We start from the raw sequence: 21,231 nt of genomic DNA, 5'->3' as shown, positions 1-21,231 counted from the left end.
TTTTTTTTTACAATCACATACCCAACTGCCTCTTTGACACTTTCCCTTGGATGTTGTAAAGGCGAGGTCTGCAAAATTTTTTCTATGAAGGTGGAAATAATAAAACTTTTTGGCTTTGTGGGTCATATAGCCTCTGTCACAACTATTTTACCTCTGCTTCTGGAGCATGAAAGTAGTCAAGACAGCATTGAAACTAATGAACATAGCTGTGTTCCAATAAAGCTTTATTCACAAACAACAAGTGGTTGGCCAGATTCGGCCCATGGGCCATGGTTTGCTGACCCCTGTCCTAGAGGTGGTTTTTCTTCTCCTTAGAACTTTTACCATCTAACACACAAAATTCTTGACTTTTTAAAGATACTTATTGCCTGTTCCAGAAACCTGTACGTGGGTCAAGAAGCAGTAGTTAGAACTGGACATAGAACAATGGACTGGGAAATGGAAATGGGAAAGGAATATGACAAGGCTACATAAAAGGCTGCTTATTCAACTTATATGCAGAGTGTATCGTGAAATGCCAGGCTGGATGAATTACAAGCTGGTATCAAGATTGCCAGGAGAAATATCAACAACCTCAGACATGCAGATGATACCACTCTAATGGCAGAAAGTGAAGAGGAACTCAAGAGTCTCTTGATGCAGGTGAAAGAGAAGAGTGAAAAAGCTAGCTTGAAACTCAACATTCATAAAACGAAGATCATGGTATCTGGTCCCATGACTTCATGGCAAATAGAAGGGGAATAAGTGGAAGCAGTGACAGATTTTATTTTCTTGGGCTCCAAAATCACTGTGGATGGTGACTAAAGCCATGTAATTAAAAGCCTCTTGCTCCTTGGAAGGAAAGCTATGACAAACCTAGACAGTGTATTAAAAAGCAGAGACATCACTTTGCCGACAAAGGTCCATTCAGTCAAAGCCATAGTTTTTCCAAAGTCATGTACAGATGTAAGAGCGGGACCATAAAAAACGCTGAGTGCCGAATAATTTGAATTGTGGTGCTGGAGAAGACTGTTGAGAGTCCCTTGGACTGCAAGGAGATCAATCCTAAAGAAAACTGACCCTGAACATTTATTGAAAGGACTGTTGCTAAAGCTGAAGTTCTATACTTTGGCTACATGATGCAAAGAGTCAACTCATTGAAAAAGACCCTGATGCTGGGAAAGACTGAAGGCAAGAAAGAGAAGCGGGTGGCAGAGGATGAAATGATTAGATAGCATTACCAACTCAATGGACATGAATTTGAGCAAATTCCGGGAAACAGTGAGGAACAGTGTGGCCTGGTGTGCTGCAGTCCATGAGGTTGCAAAGAGTTGGACATGACTTAGCAATTGAACAACAATAATTGTCTGTTCCCTTCTCTAGCATATAAATTCCACTGTTTGGTCACTGATTATCCCAAGGGCCAAGAACAGTGCCTTGCATATAGTAGGGCCTCAATAAATGTTTGTTGAATGAAATAACGAATGAATGAGAATAGGGGTTTTGGACTGTTGTGTTTGCAGCTGTGTCTCCAGCCCTTCGGACACTGTGTGGCACACAGTAGGTACTCAATAAACATTTTTTAGTGCATGAATACATAAATGAATTTACTAACATCCCACTGATGGTACAGAGGGCTGGCTCAGCACCATCTTCCCTGTTCTAAGAAGTTAGAGCAAAGATCTGAGGTGGCCTTCTCCTTAGAGACACTGCTTAGCACAAAGTAATTCTAACTTGACCCATGGACATCTCTTGGTTCCCTGTCCCCATCTTAGAAATCATCTTCCTGTGAAAGTGTCTGAATTCCAGCTCTGTCCTTCATAGTCTGTGTAACTTTAGGAAACTCACCGGCACTGCTGCTTCTGGGTCTCAGTTATACCAACTGTGAAAAGAGGGAGTTGGACCAATGGATTTTCAAACCCAAATTCAATCCATGTATGTGTCACTGATTCACAGGTACACAGGCAGACATGAAGTGGTGCTGATTTTAAAAGCATTTTAAAAAGAGGAGCAGGCTCTCCTGTCGTTTCTGTGTTAAAAGAGCTTCTGGGAAAAAATTATGTCTATTTGCAGCTTTTTTTCCTTTCCATTTCTACCTTTTGAAAACTACCTAAGTAGCATCACCTAAAAATGTGCCACACCAGCTGTTTGGGGCTGAAGGTGCTGAAGTCCTCAGAGACTGGTCTCCATGAGTGCTCTGAGGGCCTGTGATACTAGGATAAGCAGGGAAGACCCCCAGTTTGCATTGCTCCAGGAACACTGCCCTGCTCAGACCCTTTCGAGGCTTACCTGCCTTCAGAGCAGGGATACAGTACCTGTCTGGCATCCAAGGACTCCTGTCCCAGACATTGCAAGCTGTGGTATCACCAGGCCCCTGGGTGTGCTGGACCCTCTGCTCAGGTCATTGTCCTGCCAGGTGACACCTGCTCATTCTCAGAACAACCACAATACCCTTTTGCTTTCCCAGGTGGTGGGACCAAGGACAAAGCCCAGCACCCTAAGCCTGCTCTGTACAGAATGGAGCAAGGACTCCTTCTACAGCCTGGACCCCATACTCCCTCTAATGTGCCCCAAAAGTCCCATCAGGAGACTGCAACCCAGAGCTTATCCAGACCCCTAAGGTTTACTGTGAGCCAGCTTATGCTGTTCCATTTCTCTGAAGCTTTGTTCAAATAATAATAACAGCAAAACATCTATATAGTACTTACCATTTACTCAGCACATCCCTGCCCTATGACTTTTCATACATGAATTTATTTATCTTCACAACAACTCTAGGAGGTAGGGCCTACAATTATAATCCATTTCACAGAGGAAGAAAGGGAGGCATTGAGATTTGAAACTGGCTGAAAGTCACAAAGCTGCGAAGGGTTAGGACCAGGATTCCAACTCGAAAGTCTGGCTCAGGGGGGTCTGAATCCTTCCAACAACCACTGATGAGCTTGGGAGCAAATCTCCCTTCAGTTGAGCCTTCAGATAAGACCACAGCCCTGATCAACACGTCAACTGAAGTCTCATGAGAGATCTTGAGCCAGAGGCATTCAGCTAAGCCACACCTGGATTTCTGACACACGAGAACTGTAAGATAATGAATACATGTTGTCTTTATATTTAAAAGTCTAGCTCTTAATCTCTGTGGGATTCTGCCTCTTTATAAATAGGAGGGACAGGCTCCCTCAGGAATGATGCTGAAGGCCTGTGTTGATTCTGTCTCCATGGGCAGCTCCCAGCTGCCTCCTCCCTTATTCTCTGATCTCTCCTCTCCAGCAGTCCTCAGGTGGACATACGGCTGTGCTCCACCCAGCTGCTAAGCCCCTTGAATGTGGACCCTCCTTAATGTTTGAGGCAGACAGTGTACCCCAGGCTATGCCTCTCAATCTGTACTGAGCACAGAAACCACCTGGGGACCTTGATAAAACGCAGGTTTTGACTTAGGAGGTTAGGGTGGGACCTGAGATGCCACATTTCCAACAAGCTCCAGGGGATGCTCCTGGCCCATGGGTCACACTGTGGATAGCAAGGCCTTAGTATTAAAAGCATAGACTCTGACCCAGACAGACCATGGTTCAAATGCCAGTTTTGTCACATCCCAGCTTGGAATCCTTAACCTCTGAGAGGTGGGAAGACTTACCCAAGACCACGTAATAAACATGGAGCCACGAACAGAACCTTTGCTCTGACTTCCAGTCCAGAGTCTCAAAACTGCAGCTAAACACCCACTCTCCTGATTCCTGGGCCCGGACATGGCTATTTGGGTGTGTGCATGTATATGTCCTATATATGTCAACACATGAGGATGGGTGTATAGGCAGACATGTATACATATTTAAAAAATGTGTATGTGTATGTGCCAAAAGTTAGCATGTGTGCCAGGGCATTAGTGAGAGTTGTTCATTCACTCACTATGTCACCAGATATTAACTGAGCTCCTACTAAGTGCTAGGTCCCCACGCCCATGAAACCAACAGTCTAGGAGGGAGGCAACCATCTACAAATAAAAGTATCATTTGTGTGTGTCTATATGTGTGTGTACTGCGCACAACAGTGCCACCAGCTGGGTGCCCTTATCGTCTCCATCTCAATGAGGACACTGAGGCACTGAGAGGTTGAGTAACTCGCCCCGAGTCACAGAATGATGCTTAGCGCTTGCAAGGTTGTGTATCAGCAAGCAGGACAGGGTGAGTGTGAAGTGCATATATGCTTGTACTTGTGCATGAATGCCTGCAGACGTGTGTGTGTGTGTGTGTGTTGGTGTGGGTGTGTCTGTTGGTGGGTTGGTGTGTACTTGGGGTGTGTGGCTGGTATGTGCATGTGCCCAGAGGCACTTTTCCACAGATATCTCTAAATATTCCATAAACAAGATTTTCTGACACCACAACATAGCATCACAAGGACACACGAGCACACAAACATTTTTTTTCGATGTTCGTGTTTTCAGAGTTCCTAAAATTCTGCCCATGGAGAAATGGGAGTGAAAGTCGGGGCCAGCAGAGCACGGCAGATCCAGGGAAGCCCAGACCCCTTTTTCCCCTGGGGTAGCCCTGGAGCAATTTCACAGCTCATCATCCATTATGAGGCTAAAAGAATTCTGCCCCTCCCAGAAAGTTAAATAAATTGTTCAGGCTGTAATGGGCCAGTCCCTCCACACTCCCAGTGGGAAAAGGCACTACCTTGGTGAGACGATTGACACAAGATATGAATGACCGAATCTGGCTAGGTTCCCTTCTCCATCATACCACATCTCTAAAAATAGAGACATCTATACAAATACCCTGATAATTCTTTTTCCTTTTTGTTGAAACATAGGGTATAAATAGGAAGTGCAGAAGTCCTATGTGGACAACTCAATGACAAATCATCACAAAATAAAAATACTTGTGTAACTAGCACCCAAAAAAGGACAGAAGACTTACCAGCACCTCCAAAGCTCCTCAAGGCCCCTCACTACCCGCCCTGGCCCCCACCACCAGGGTAACCACAATTCAGATCTCTATCACCATAGATTAACTCTGCCTGTTTCTGTGCTTTATGTAAATGGAATCATACGGAACGCTCTGTTTGGGTGTTTGGCTCCTTCCATTCACCTGTTGTTTGAGATTTATGCACTTGGTTATAAATTGCTCCTTCTCCATGCTGTGTAGTATTTCACTGTGTAAGAATATTTTGCAATAATCTATCCAGTCTGCTGTTCATAGGCATTTGGACTGTTTCTAGTTTTGTGCTTTTATGAAAAGTGCTGCTATGAACACTCTTATACATGTCTTTGGGTGATCAGACGAATGCATTTCTGTTGAGTGAACACTCAGGAGTTGAATTACTAGGTCACTGAGCTCTATACTGAGAAATGGTTTTCCAAAGTGGTTGTACCAATTTATGCAGCAATGTATGAGGACACCAGGGCTTCCCTGGTAGTTTATTATTTTTTTTTTCCCCCTGGTAGTTTAGCTGGTAAAGAATCTGCCTGCAATGCAGGAGACCCTGGGTTGATTCCAGGGGTGGGGAGATCCCCTGGAGAAGGGATAGGCTACCCACTCCAGTATTCATGGGCTTCCCTGGTGGCTCAGATGGTAAAGAAGCTGCCTGCAATGCAGGAGTCCTGGGTTCGATCCCTGGGTTGGGAAAATCCCTTGGAGAAGGGCATGGCAACCCACTTCCGGTATTCTTGCCTGGAGAATCCTGTGGACAGGCGAGCCTGGTGGGCTATCCATGGGGTTGCAGAGTCAGACACAACTGAGCGACTAACACACACACGAGGGCACCAGTGCCTCCACAGCCTTGCCCAACTTGGTTTCTTCTATTTTTTCCACTTTCTACATTCTGGGGGGAACACTTAATAAAACGCCTTCTTCTCCTATTGCTGTCTGGATTGTTTGCTAAGGCTGACAGCGAGTGTAAAACTATCAATGCTCCATGTTCACATATCACACAGACACAATCTCCAGCCACAACCCACCACTCTAGAGGGCCATCCCAGCATAGGAAATAGCCCAAAGGAGCACAGAGTGACTTGAAAGGCCTTGAGCTGCTACAGGAAACTTAAAGGTTTTCTTGAGGGGACTTTGATCAGGTCAGGCCACCTCACAATGCTAACAAGGCTTTCACAGGCGCTCCTTCTCCATCTCCCTCTCCAAAGAAAACACTCATTCCTACGGCCTATCTCCCCATCCTTCACCGGCCAGGCACAACCTCCCCTCCGGGCTGTGCACCCCAGCCCCCCAGGCTCCTGAGAGCCACCGCCTTGCTCCACGTCCCTGGGCTGTTGATCAGACTCTGACACCAAGCAAACAGTGCATCTACAAGGCCCTGGTGCTGGCCTGGCTTGAGGGTATCTGGGCTGGATTTCTGTTTACCTGAAATATAAGCCTCATATAATTCATGCCACCCTGGCCCTATGTAAAAAAAAAAAAAAATTTTTTTTCACCAAAAACTGGAGCCTACCTCCAAATATTTACCTAGCTCCTTCACTTCTCAGCATGGCACATTCTAACAACAACAAAAACAAAAGCTTTATCAAGTTCCTATCATATTCATCACTGGCCAAGCAGGTTATTCGAGACCCATTTAATCGATTTTCTTAACTACGTACACCCACTTAACCAGTCTAACTCAACTGAACCACTTAACTAAGCTACACCTGCTAGTTTTTTTATCCTGCAGGATAGGTAAGGCTGCTTGCTGCTGCTAAGTCACTCAGTCGTGTCCAACTCTTTGCAACTCTTTAGGCTGTAGCCCACCAGGCTTCTCTGTCTGTGGGATTCTCCAGGCAAGAATACTCAAGTGGGTTGCTTTTCCTCCTCCAGAGGATCTTCCTGTCCCAGGGACTGAATCCTCGTCTCCTGTGTTTCCTGTACTGCAGGCGGATTCTTTACCTGCTGAGTCATCAGGGAAGTAAGGCCGGTAATAATACCCCCACTTTACAGAAACAGAAAGTTAAGACAAGAGAGGTTAGGTAATTTGGTCAAGGTCACACAGGGAGAACGAAACAGAGGTAGGAGTCCCAGACCTGCCTCTTACTCTCACCTGACTCCCTGAGTCCCTGGCACTCCACACTTTCCCAGGGGCTGCAGGATGCGGGATGCCAGGTCTGGCAGGGCAACCATGTCACACCCAGGCCTTTGTTTCCCATCAGAGTCTCAGGTTTTGACTATATCAGAGACAGAGACACTGGCTGTCTGGACCAGATTTTTAATAATAATGAGAGGAGGCTGGGCAAACCCAGCCTGGGGCACCAGACTGGAGTGTGGTCAAATGGAGTGGGGGTGGGGAGGGGTCACACTTTAGCCGACTGGCAATTATCAGGGGGCATCTTCTATTTTTGTGATGGGGGGGCATTTATTGGTACATTTTAAAAGCAAGGTAGTTCCAACATCATCTTAGCAATTTCAACCCTTCATATAATTTGACTGTCATTAGATAAAATCACTGACCGGCCTCCTCTTTGCTGATACTTCTGACGCTGTTTTTATCTCCTGTGCCCACCACATCCTGGGTGGATGACTTTGGCAAGTTGTTTCACCTTGCTGAAAATCAGTTTCTTCATCTGTGAGACATAGCACCTCATGCTCTTGTACCCCTGCCACACACCGAGGACTGTAATAAGAACTTTGGGTATAAATGCACCTTATTTACTTCCCCCCAAATCACTTTGAAGAACTTCTAAAGACAACATTGAGGCTCAGAATAGCTGGTTGACTTACTATGGTCGCCCAGCCATGAAATGTCAAGACTAGAACTTGAGCCCAGCTCAGTCTGTCTTCCCCTGTCATTACTTCTATAACTCTCTGACCAACAGCATCTCTTTATGGTTGCCCATGGTGGGCTGAAACCTCATTCAGAGTCACCAGACTCCATCTCGGGGGCTGCTCCAGCCTGGGGGCGACTTTAGCCAGCTGGGGGAGGCCAGTCTCTGGTCAGTTGAAAAGACCACTGTCCCTTCTGGGGTTCAGGCAGGGGGTGGAAGAGGCCAACCCATCTAAAGACATAACCCTGAGACACCCAATCAGCCCCCATTCACGGATGCAAAAAGCAGGGCTCAGAGAGGGCACATAAACCACCCAAGGGCGCCCAGGGAAAGAGGCTGAAGAGGCCGCAGTCAGGCTCCGGCCCCTCCAGGGTCCAAGGACCCAGGACCACTCTGGAAAGGTCCCACCTCTGGCCCGCTCCAACTTGCTAATCCCTGGGTGAGCTTCCACTGTAACAGACAAGTGTGTGAAACCAGGGACTCTCCCATCCTCCCCAGGAAAGACTCAGGCCCTATAGAAGATGCTGAGTTCCAGGTGGCTGGGAGTGGGCAAGGGGTGTTGTTTTCAATAAAACCCTTGAAATTACATTTCCAATGCAATGCTGTTCCCTCCCCCCAACCCATAAACTTCCTGCACCATCTTCATTGTTTCCATCCCTTTTAGAGAGAGTGAACGTTTCCTGGGATTCAATTTCTCTCATAATAGTTGGAAGGAAACAAAACTACATGCCGTAAACATTCACTGCATTGTACAAAAAATATCAGCATTATGGGGGAGGCATAGTAAGCGCAGACCAAGGTCCTCCCCAACCCCTGCCCCACCAAGTGTTCATTTCTCGGTTGTGTTTGACTCCGAGACTCCATGGACTGTAGCCTACCAGGCTCCTCTGTCCATGGAATTCTCCAGGCAAGAAATATTGGTGTGGGTAGCCATTCCCTTCTCCAGGGGATCTTCCCAACCCAGGGATCAAATCCGGGTCTCCTGCATTGCAGGCAGATTCTTTACTGTCTGAGCCACCAGGGAAGCCCCAAATTCTGCCCACGAATCCATGCCCTAATGCCTCCCACGCCTGTGCCCTCAACTATTTAAACTTTTAACAGCCAGGAGGCTAGAACTTGAAAACAAATATAGATAGATAGATAGATAGATAGATAGATTAGCTATTGCAGTACATAATTAAGACTGGTGAGGTGTAAGCACCAACTTTCTCAGCAGTTTTCTCTCAAAGAAAACAAGAGAGGTTGGTCCATTTTTCCGAGCACATGTGTAGGACACATGAGGGACTGTTCATTAGTTCAGCCTGACATATACTCAATTCTCTCCGTATACATAGCTTGCGTGGTTTTTTTTCCCCCTTTCATGCATTTTCTTCTCCAGCTGCGAAGTGATATTAAATTTCATCAGATTTGAACACAATCTACAGTCTTGAAACAGTTTCCTTTAAGGCCCCTCATATTTATTCAGAATTCATGAATCATGTTCCGATAACACAACCATAATTATTTTTAAAGTGTGATGTTTGTGGCTTTAATAGGAAATGCTTGCAAAAGGCCTTTTCTCTTTGATTGTTTGTAATCTTAGCAGTAATCGCTGCCGTTCCCTTCTCTGCACCACAGCAGGCAGAACACAATTTCATTTTCATATGAATCAGGAGCTCTTCACCCAGGTTTTAATTAAAGCAATAAAAGTCATGTCATCTTTGCCCTTTATATTGTAGACAGACTCAGGGGCCGGAGTTACAAAGCCTAGACTCTTAGATTTCAATAGTGGCAAGAGGTCTTCTGTCTCCTGGTACATTTTCTGGAAGTATTTTTGTTTGCTTCAAAAAGACTCTCTATGGCTGCAGTGTCTTCCTCTGTAAAATGGGAGAGCAACCTTACCTATCTGAGAGACGAAAGAACACCAGCCGTGGAGAACACGGAGCCCCCGAGCCTGAGCCCAAGGAAGTGCCTGGTAAATGTTCATTACTATCACCAGCATTATTTAAGGGCTGGAAAAAGCCAACAGACCATCTTCCTTCATTACTCACATGAGCCAGCTGAGGCTCAGAGAGATACCAGTGCAAGGTGAGGGGAACAGGGCAGAGCTGAACCTGAAACTCAGAGTCTCCTGGCTCTTTCCCCCTTCTGGGCATCCTACACTGTCCCCTGCTGGAAGGAGGCTGAACCTTCAAGACAGGGGCAGTGCCTGGGGACTGCAGATCTGACCCTAACCAGCAACCTGTCTTCTGGCCTCCAGGTTAGACCATCGACCTAGTGGAGGTTGATGCTTGATCCAGGTGGTAAGAAACAGACCAGGCATCCCTGAGGATGGGGTTGACATCCTTCTCTTTGCCCAGTGTCCCAGGCAGACCTCTGTCTACCTCCCCTACAAATCCACCCCACCCTATTCAGCTCCATCAGCATCCAGTGCCTCATGCCTCCCCAGCGTGTCCCCTTTCCCCAGCATGCTCCCAGCTTTCAGCCCTGGCTTCCTATCCATCACACCCCAGCATCACCTTGAGTCCCTCCAGCTCAGTCATCATGCTGATGATGCTGGGCCCTCAGCTCCTCACCCCCAGGAATGCCTGCTTCACTCTGTCAATGCCCTCCCCCCAGAGAGGAGAGCCTCCATCAACGCCCACAGCTGCTCAACTTCAAATCACCATTCAAGTCCCACTCTGTGATTTAGATATCTTACTGTCCAGCTCCTCCCCCAGGGGCTCTCAGAGCCCAGGGTGCCCTCTCTTCTCTCCTTTCCAAACTTGGACTTCCAAGTCCTTCGCTTCAGTCCCTCTTTTGGGCAACGAAGCTTGGATGTCCTTCTGGTACACCTGCTTGGAAAATCCTTGCCCTGGCTTCACTCTATTAATATCCACCCCGACAGCACCTGAACCAAGAACTCAGTCTTCCATCAGTTCAGTTCAGTTCAGTTGCTCAGTCGTGTCCAACTCTTTGCAGCTCCATGAATTGCAGCACGCCAGGCCTCCCTATCCATCACCAACTCCCAGAGTTTACTCAAACTCATGTCCATTGAGTGGGTGATGCCATCCAGCCATCTCATCCTCTGTCATCCCCTTCTCCTCCTGCCCCCAATCCCTCCTAGCATCAGGATCTTTTCCAATGAGTCAACTCTTCACATCAGGGGGCCAAAGTATTGGAGTTTCAGCTTTAGCATCAGTCCTTCCAATTAACACCCAGGACCAATCTCCTTTAGGATGGACTGGTTGGATCTCCTTGCAGGCCAAGGGACTCTCAAGAGTCTTCTCCAACACCACAGTTCAAAAGCATCAATTCGTTGGTGCTCAGCGTTCTTCACAGTCCAACTCTCACATCCATACATGACTACTGGAAAAACCATAGCTTTGACTAGATGGACCTTTGTTGGCAAAGTAATGTCTCTGCTTTTGAATATGCTGTCTAAGTTGGTTATAACTTTCCTTTCAAGGAGTAAGCATCTTTTTATTTCATGGCTGCAGTCACCATCTGCAGTGATTTTGGAGCCCCCCAAAATAAAGTCTGACACTGTTTCCACTGTTTCCCCATCTATTTGCCATGAAGTGATGGGACCAGATGCCATGATCTTCGTTTTCTGAATGTTGAGCTTTAGGCCAACTTTTTCACTCTCCTCTTTCACTTTCATCAAGAGGCTCTTTAGTTCCTCTTCACTTTCTGCCATAAGGGTGGTGTCATACCCACAACAAATATCGCAGACCTTCCCCACCCTCTCCAACCTCCAGTGCCCTCTCAGCAGGTGACCCACCCACAATCTCTCTGAGAACAGGTGCTTACTGGTACAGACGCCCTCTGCTCCCAGCCATCCTATCTATAAAGCAGCACTCCTTTGGTCCTCAGTCCTCCTTCTGGCTAAAAGGCCAGAGCTTCCACCTCTGGGCAGTGATGCAACAGTACCCATGCCTCCCACCCTCTCCCAAAACTTAAGCCATCAGTTAACTCCTCCCTGTCCTGAGCTCTCAGCATTACCCTTTCTCCTAGATGCCTTCTATTGAGATTAATTCTAAAGACTCTCTTGTCTTAAAAAACAACCCCTTCTAAGGAGCCTTCATCTCATTTCAGCTATGGCCCTTGCTCGTCTTCCCCACTAGACTTCTCAACATTGTCTAGACTTACCATTTATGTCCTCACCTCATACTCCCTCCTCCATCCACCCTGGGATGGGTAGGACATCCCCTACACATCAGAGCTGCTCCTTCTGAGGTCCAGGGTGACTTTCTCTTTGCTAAAACCATCAAATGAATCTCAACTCCTTCCCCAACCAACCCCTCAGAAGCATGGACCTTCTGCTGCTTCTTGTTTAAATTTTATTTAACTTTTTGAAGTGATAATAAGTCATCATGGTTGGAAACCCCCAAAATGTACAAAGGTACAGTGAAAAGTCTCTTTGTTATCCTTGTCTACCTCCTCAATAACCATAACACACACACACACACACACACAAGGTACAAAGTCAGTTTTACTAGTTTCCATAAATCCTTCCCTGGTGGCTCAGACTGTAAAGAATCGCGTGCAATGCAGGCAACTCAGGTTCAATTCCTGTGTTGGGAAGATCCCCTGGAGAAGAGAATGACTACCCACTCTTGCCTGGAGAATTCTATGGACAGAGGAGCCTGCTGAGCTACAGTCCATGGGGTTGCAAAGAGTCAAACACGACTGAGTGATTAACACTTTCACTTTTATATATCTTTCCAGAGTTATACAAACACACAGAAACTTACATTCTTACTATACTTTTGGCATAAATGGTAATATACTTACTGTTCATTGCTTTTTTTCAGTAAGTAATGTGTCTAAAGAATTCTGTCACTCCTGTTTCCTCATTCTGTCTCTATAACCACACAGCACTCCATTTGCTAGATGTACATAATTTCTGCAACTAGTCCCATATTATTGCACTTTTGATTTTTTTCCCAATTTTTTGCCATTATAAAGAGTACAAAAATGAATAAGTTTGAATACATCATTTCTCATGTATGCAGATATATCTGTAGGATATATTTCCAAAAAGTGAATTACTAGGCTAAAGGTTGATGCACTTTTAATTTTGATAGATGCTGCCAATTTGTCTTCCTTAAGGATTATACCAATTTACTCTCCTTTCAGTGATGTATAAAAGTGCCTCTTTCCCTCCATCGACTCCAGCAGAGTTTGTTATCAAGTCTCTGGATTTTTGCCAATCTAATAGATGAAAATGTTAGTTTTGTTTCTCTCATGAACTATTTTTAGCATTTTCCGTATATTTAATATCCATTTATATTTATTTGTCTGTAACCTATTGCTCATTGGGTTTTGAATTGATTTCTAGGAACTCTTTATATATGAAGGGAAATCAGTCCTTTCAGTATATCATAAGTTGAAAACATTCTGGCCCAGCTTTTTGTTTGTCTTTGACTTGACTCATGGTGTTTTGGCCATGCCAAAATTGTGCTTCATTTTAATTTATGGTCAACTTTTTATGCCTTTTCTTTTAAGGCTGAGTCATGGAAACACCTTTCCTACTCCAAAGTTGTAATGTGTACTGTAAAGACTTTTTTTCTAGTGCCATTATGGTTTTCTTGAATACATTTACAACTTTAATTTATTTAAAGTTTATCCTTTGATAGGGAAGTGGCTGGGCCCAACAGCATCTTTCCCCAGATCTCCTCCTTCCTTCCTGGAACCCTGCCCTTGGCTTCTAAGACTCCACGGTCCCTACTTCTCCAGCCACTGATTTTCAACCTATCTCATGGTTGTCTTCTCCTCTATTTTGCTTTCAAATGTTAGACTTCAACACTTCAAGAATCATTTGCCCTCTGGTCTTCTCACTCCCTCTGCCTCTGTAAATTTCATCCTCTCAAGGTTTTAATACCATGGGCTAAGGACTTTCAAAATCATTTCCACCATGAGCTTCAGACTTGTATAATCATCTACCTACTTGGACATCTTTACTTGGATAGACATCTCCAATGTAACACATCCAATTCTGGCCTTATCAAACCTGCATTTCCCCAGACAATTTCCAACTTAGAAAACTGTGCCATTGTGCCGGAAAACAGACTCATCACAGATGCCTAAGAGTCATCCTTTACTCCTCTATCTCTCTCTCCCTCTGCATTCATCATCAAGACCCACCGACTTTATTTCCAAAACACATTTCAGATCCATCTACTTCTTCCCATCGCCTCTGCCTCTACACAGTTTAGAACAATACATCATCCTTCACTTCGACTATTATCACACCCTCCCATTTGGTATTCCTGTATCCAATCTTGCCATCGAGAATTTTTAAGCCCTCTGCAAATCTGATCACATCACTCAATCTCAGTCTATCTCCATCTCTCACTAACAAAGTCTAGTAACTTGCTTTGACTATTAAAATATGCTGGAAGTAGTCATGTGCCAGTTTTCTCTCTCTCTAACACATACATACAAACATATACACAAGCTCTTTCAATCATTCTTAAAACAAAGTCTGAAATATTTAGCAGAACTGCTATTTATAGATAGCCAATATGCACATGAAAAAAGAGGCTCAGTATCTCTATTAGAGAAATACAAATCGAAACCACAGTGAGGTATCACCTCACACTGGTCAGAATGGCTATCATCAAAACATCTACAAATAATAAGTGCTGGGGAGGGTGTGGAGAAAAAAGGAACGCTCTTATACTGTTGGTAGGAATGTAAATTGGCACAGCTGCTACAGAAAACAGTATGGAGTTTCCTTAAAAAAAACTAAAATAGAATTGCCATATGGTCCAGCAATCCCACTCCTGGGTATACATTTGGAGAAAACTCTAATTTGAAAAGATACATGCACCCCAATGTTCACAGCACCACTATTCACAATAGCCAAGAAGCAACCTACATGTCCATCGACAGATGAACGGATAAAGAAGATGTGGCGTATATGCACTCAGCCATAAAAAAGAATGAAATAATGCCATTTGCACTAACATGGATGGACCTAGAGATTAAAGACAAATACCGTATGCTATCTTCACGAATGTGGAATCTAAAATATGATAAAAATGAACTTTCTTACAAAACAGAAACAGACTCACAGACACGGTTACCAAAGTGGAATGGGCGTGATGGAGGGATAAATTGGGAGTCTGGGATTAGCAGATACAAACTAGTATATATAAAATAAACAACCAGGACATACTGTACAGCACGGGGAACTATATTCAATAGGCAATAATAAACCATAATGGAAAAGAATATGAAAAAACATATAGGTACATATATAGCTGAACCACTTTGCTGTACACTGAAAAGTAACACAACATTATAAATCGACTATACTTCAATTAAAAAGTGGTCTTTACAGGCACAAGACTGGAAAACTCGACCTACAGCCAGGGAGGCTGTAATGAGGAGGTGACATTTGCAATGGCCCTGAGAGAACAAACAGGTATTTGCTGGGTAAGAGTGGCCAGGGGATTCCCATCGGAGGAAACGCTGCACACAGAGGCACAGAGCCGTAAATGAGCACAAGAAGTGACCAGAGGTTCACCCCCTGTGACCAAAGCATTATTTACGGTAATAAAAACAATAAAAAGAAGACACAGCTAGTTTTTTTTTGAACACTGGTACTTTACATACTCTCTTAGGTTAGGTTCTCTTGAAGTGGAACTGAGATGGGGATTCCCATGAGAGCGACTTACTGAGAAGTGACTCTAGCGAAGGGGAGGGAGGGAAGCAGGACAGGGCAGAGATAATGGAGCTGAGCTGGCTAGAACTCCATGGGGAGTGGCCCTGTTGATTCCCTCCAGGGACAAGGGGCATGGCCTTCTAGAACATCTCCCACTCCCCTTCCTGATTCATGTTTAGCAGAGAATTGTCTAGGGAAGAGGCAGCTGTGAACAGGTAAAAGCCAACACTCACAACACCTAGGCAATGGATGTTTTGGGCGGGCGAAGGGAATCCACGGGGGATGTACCAATAGAATCCACATCACACACCTCATTTAGTTCTCAAAACATCTGAGGACAGAGGTCCCCAACCTGATGATCTGAGGTGGAGTTGATGTAATCATAATAAGAATAAAGTGCACAACAAATGTAATGTTCATGAATTATCTCAAACCCACTGCCCCCAACACCACCACCACCACACTATCCGTGAAAAAATTGTCTTTCGGGAAACTGGTGCCCAAACTGATGGGAATTGCTGCCTTAGGAGGCAGGCATTATTTCTCCCACTGGACAGAAAGCTGACATAAATTAATAAGGGCATTTGGCTGGTATATGGGAAATTTGGAATTTTTGGTAATCAGGAAATCTGGTATATGGAAATCTGAATCCAGGTCTGCTAAGATCCAAGCCCAGTTCTTTTCCTCCTCACTCTCATCCCAGGAAGAGGGAAACTCTTTCCGGGTCACTTGATCAGGAACAATCAATCCCTGTAACTCTTCAATGGGGTATCCTCTCAGGATGGGGAAGAGCTGATCTCTACCAGGCCCACCACCCCCAGAAGCTACTGATGGGCCAGAAATTATGTCTGACTACTGTATCTCAGGCTCAGACCACCCAGGAAAGTCTGGTAGCAAAGAAACTCAAGGTCCTCAAGGGAGGGAGGAAAAGGGATAATATATGGAAACTAAAGCTGCTATGCAGGAATTTTGTAGACTTGCAAAAAAGCAAACAATGAAGCATAGATTTACAAAAGAAACTTCAAGCCTATGAGAACCAGTTTGAAAGGTTTTACGAGGGGACACAGTTGGCTAATATACATCCTGTAGGAACCTCTGTCTCAGGTACAGAGATAAGGAATACCATGTTTCAGCAGAAGGTTACCTTAAAGAGCAAGGTTTTTAACATGATGAAATTGGACTTTCTGGAAGGAAACATCTAGAAATAGCTTCCTGCTTACACCTAGAGCTTTTGCACATAATAATTGCCCAATAAACACTTGGTAAATAGATGACACTTGTATTTAACTGTATTTACAAAATACAGTTGTATTTATAATAATACAATGTAAATAAAATTTATTTTATACATATAAATACAATTATTATAACATATTTATAAATGCATTTCATGCCATTTCAAGTGTTTATCCTCTGAATCCTCTATTAGCTATGAGGCCTTTGTTTGCCCACATGTTTATGTCCATGCCTTGATAACTGGGACAATACAATTCCTACAGTTGATAAGACCACGCACCACGACTGGTTCTCAGGTACAAATGTGCATGTGTGGGTTCAAGCAAGCATTCCAAGGAAAAGACTGGAAGGAAAGACACAGAACTTTTGCCATTAAGAACTAGAGGCCTTGTCCTATTCAATAGATGTCCTTCATCTATTCAACAGATGAATAGATAAAGATATGGTGTGTATATATATGTGTCTATATATATACATATATATATATAAAATGAATATTATGCAGCGATAAAAAGAATGAAATATTGCCACTTGCAGAGTCATGGATGGACCTAGAGAATAACACTCTGCAGTGAAGTAAGCCAGACAAAGACAAATAACTTATGACATCACTTACACGTGGAATCTAAAAAAAATGACACAAGTGAACTTATTCATAAAACAGAAACAGACTCACAGACACAGAAAACACATTTAAGGTTACCAAAGGGGAAAAGGAATGAGGGATAAACTAGGAGGTTGGGATTAGCAGATACACACTGCTATATATAAAACAGATAAACAACAGGACCTACTGGATAATACAGGGAACTATATTCAATAGCTAGTAATAACTTACCATGGAAAAGAATCTGAAAAAGAATATATGTACATATATATATGTATATGTATGCACAAAATAACCAAATCACTTTTCTATACACCTGAAACTAACACAGCAATGTAAATAAACTATACTTCAAAAAACAAAAAGAACTAGAGGTCAGTGGAACCCTACCAAACCACTGGAGCTGCAGGTCTTATTTTTATTTTTAAGTAAAATTAGCATGTACTACATCTGACATGTTTCCCACATGTGATAGTTTGTTAAAAGACCATATTACTTTGCAGTGGTTCCCATCAACAGAGTCTATTTCCTCATTCCTTGACTCTAGACTGACTCTGTGACTTGCTTTGATCAACAGCATGTGCTAGAAGTAGTCATATGCCAGACTTCAAGAGGTCACGCAGCTATGGCTCTTGCTGCTTGGGGAACCCTTCTCCCACCATGTAAACAAATTTGGTCTAGCCTGCTGCAACAGGAGAGACCATCTGAAGTAGAAGGGAGTCCCCCATAACAATTAGCTAAGAGCCTACCTGGCTGCTGACTCTTGCACTTAAATGATCCTAGCCATGACCAGAAGAGCCACCCAGCTGAACTCAACCAAACTTCCAAGCCATGGAATCATGAATTAGATGAATATTTGTTGTTTTAAGCCACTAAATTTGGGGGGTGGGGTGTGCAAGTTAAGCTAACTGGTACACTTTAAGAAGTCTAGACTGTAATTGCTAAGTCTGCTCGTCTCAAGGTTGGCTCACACCACCATATGGACTCTGGGAATCCTGTTATCTCCTTTATAAAGTTCTAAGTTAGGGAGACTCTCTGAGCAACAGTGCATGAGACCAGGAAGGACCCTTAGGGAATCCAGCCACATTGTTCCACTGTTAAGGAATGCATTCATTACATAAGTGTTTCCTGAATGCCTCCTTTGTGCCAGGCAGTATGGCCCAGTAGGAAGGCACAACAAAGAATAAGAGAGACCAGATCCTTCCCTCAGGGAGGTCACAGTCTAGGGTGGAAATCAGATGTTAACCAAGTCATTATGCAAATAAGCAAAAACCACAGTGACAAACGCTGTGAACTAAAAGGAGGAGGTACCATGAGAAAGAATAATGGAGAAGGGACCTACTTGGATTTGGGGCTCACAAAGAGCTCTGTAAGTAAGTGACATTTAGGCTGAAGCAAGTTGAAAATAGCCTTGAGGTGGGAACGGAGCTCTCCATAAACACAGTAAGGGACTCGGAGCTTTGAGTTCTAGCCGTGCAGATTCAAATTCCATCTCTACCGCTCCCTGGCTGAGTCAGTCAACATCCTAGAGCCTCAGTTGCCTGATCTATGAAATGGGGTTAATGGTAACATCTTACTTTTTCATGACACTTCTCAAAGCTGTCGTGAAAGCCAGTTGAAATAACCACGTTTATTTGTCCTGCAGTTCCCCTTTGAGGGACTGTGCCCCTCTGCCCAAGCCTAGAGCAGACACAGAGCTCCTGAGTCTCACTTGCCCTTCTCGGTGAAAGTGCAGTACCAACCCTCTCCATTAGGGACGGAGCCAGAGCAGACTCCAGCATAGCACAGTTCTGAGTCAGGATGTTAACAAAACGCAATCCAAAGCTGAAGCTCCAGTACTTTGGCCACCTGATGTGAAGAACTGACTCACTGCAAAAGACCCTGATGCCAGGAAAAATTGAAGGCAGGAGGAGAAGGGGACCACAGAGGATGAGATGGTTGGATGGCATCACCAACTCAACGGACAGGAGTTTGAGTAAGCTCCAAGAAATGGTGAAGGACAGGAAAGCCTGGTGTGCTGCAGTCCATGGGGTCGCAAAGAGTCCGACACGACTGAGCAACGACAAATCAAAACACTGTGAAAGGACTCAGATAAGAGGTTCAGGAGTAAGCTCTGGCTTTTGAACTAACCACATTTCCAATTATGGACAATTAAATGACTTCTGTGATTTCTTCCAAAATGGGCATTTCCAGGACTGGAGTCTTACCCACCAGTTCTTGCAGCTTGTCAGTGCAATATAAAGGCAGCTTTTCAGCAGCCCCTCTGGTGCTCACATGGTCACAGACCAGAGAAGGGGATGGCATGTGGGCCCACCAGCGCCCTGCTGCAATGGCGGGGGTGGGGTGGGGTGGGGGTCAGGGTGGGTGTGGGCTCCAGCGCCCTGTAACAGAATTTCCACGCCACACTGAGACATAGTCTCTTTCCTTGTCAGTAGTGTTCCCCAAGAGCCACAAGCCCATGTCTTTCTCATCTGTGTCCCCACTAGGACCTCTCACGTAGCACAGCACATAAGTATTTGTGAATTAATAGGCTTCTGTTTCTCCGGCTGGAAAATGTGACCCCAGCCACCCAACTGCCATGACTGCCATGATTACACAGCCAGAGAGGGCACAGCAGCTCTAGGGGCAGGCTTGTCTCCCAGATCCCTCACGTTTGTCAACGGCTACGAAACCCCTTCATCCTCCATCCAGCAGCCCGAGCTGCTGCCACCCTGGAGGCACCACTGGGAAGCATCTTCCAGGATCTTTGCAGGACCCTCCTTGGGGTCCCAGACTGCAGTGAGGACCCTCTGTGGCATCTGAGTCTAGACTGAGGATGCTCCTGGCTGAGAGAGACCAGGCTGACAGTGGACAATCTGTCCAACTGGTGTCTGGGACTCACAGCGGGCTGGACTGGGCCTAGGGCTGGTCTTCCCTGGGATGACTCAGCTCCCATCCCCACCAAGAAAAGCTGCCCAGGAAGCCTCCACTCTCTTCCCTTTCCTCCATGTCCACAACCCTCCCCAGAGCATGAGACGACGCCAGGTAGACAGAAGAACCCTGAAAGCTGATGCATGGGTGTGAGTGCCTCCACACCAGCACCTGTCCCCATGGCTGCTGTGTGGCAGTAAGAGGCAGGGCCACCAGGGGCATGTGACATGTGTATTCGTTGGTGCTGAAAATCTCCCCTCTGTGCGTGGAGAGTGTAGACAATATGTTTTGAGTTTTATCAAGTTTTCAATGATGCCAAGAGTAGACAGGTAGTTGATTTACAGGAAACACTATAGTCCCAGTTTGTCCATTTGAAGGAAAACTCAATCGACATTACTTTCTAAAAAAAATCAGAAGTTTATAGACTTGGTTCAAAAAAGCTTATAAAGGCTTTTTTTTTTCCTGTTAAAGAATTATAGTCTAATTTGGAAAGTCACCAGTACAAGAACAATGACATCTATGATTTAGACAGGCCTCTTAACAATTACATGTTTTTTGTTTTTTAAATTTTTTGCTGCATGCAAGGCATCTGGGATCTTAGCTCTTCAACTGGGGACTGAACCCATGCCCCCTGCATTGGAAGTACAGAGTCTTAACCACTGGACCACGAGGGAAGTCCCTAACAATTAGATGTTATATAACATCTACAACAATTGGATGTTAACAATCAATTGATATTCTTGATCATTCTGAGAGAGGACAGTAGTGGGCTATGCCTCCAGCTCTGCACCCCTGCCACCCCGCCCTGGGAGCAGCTCAGCTCCAGCAGCCCAAGGGAGGCTGGGCACCCACCTGGCTGGTTGATAGGAGCTCTGGGTTTCCGTCACTCATCCCCACGTAGGCACTCTCACCATCAAACTGGAACAGAGAAACAGAGAGGCAGCTCTGATGAAAATGTTCTCCGGAAGGGCCCAGGAGAAGCCCGAGGAGGTCAGGGGACTATAGTGCTGAGGGGAAAAGGCTGGACCCCAGAGAAGCAAAGATTGAACCCAAGATGCCCAGTCTCCATTTCAGCAGAGCTCCCTCTAGGGGAGAAGGAAGTGTCCTTATTTCATGACCTCCATA

General features: G+C 45.0%; 1 protein-coding gene across 4 annotated transcripts in view; it reads right to left on the bottom strand.

Annotated features, from left to right (window-relative positions):
- The window catches only part of TOX2 (TOX high mobility group box family member 2), a 156,616-nt gene that overhangs the window by 73,931 nt on the left and 61,454 nt on the right, over nucleotides 1–21,231 (bottom strand). For 3 of the 4 annotated variants that reach the window (XM_070381769.1, XM_070381768.1, XM_070381771.1), the window contains exon 2: nucleotides 20,959–21,024. The exons of the other annotated variant lie outside the window; for it this stretch is intronic. In XM_070381769.1, coding sequence (XP_070237870.1) covers nucleotides 20,959–21,024 — 66 coding nt within the window. The remainder of the gene's footprint in view (nucleotides 1–20,958; nucleotides 21,025–21,231) is intronic. 4 annotated transcript variants of the gene reach the window in all.

The sequence above is a fragment of the Bos mutus genome, chromosome 13, assembly GCF_027580195.1.
Source record: "Bos mutus isolate GX-2022 chromosome 13, NWIPB_WYAK_1.1, whole genome shotgun sequence".
Lineage (NCBI taxonomy): Eukaryota > Metazoa > Chordata > Mammalia > Artiodactyla > Bovidae > Bos > Bos mutus.
The sequence above is the reverse complement of the archived record's forward strand: the minus strand, read 5'-3'. Positions and strand labels throughout refer to the sequence as shown.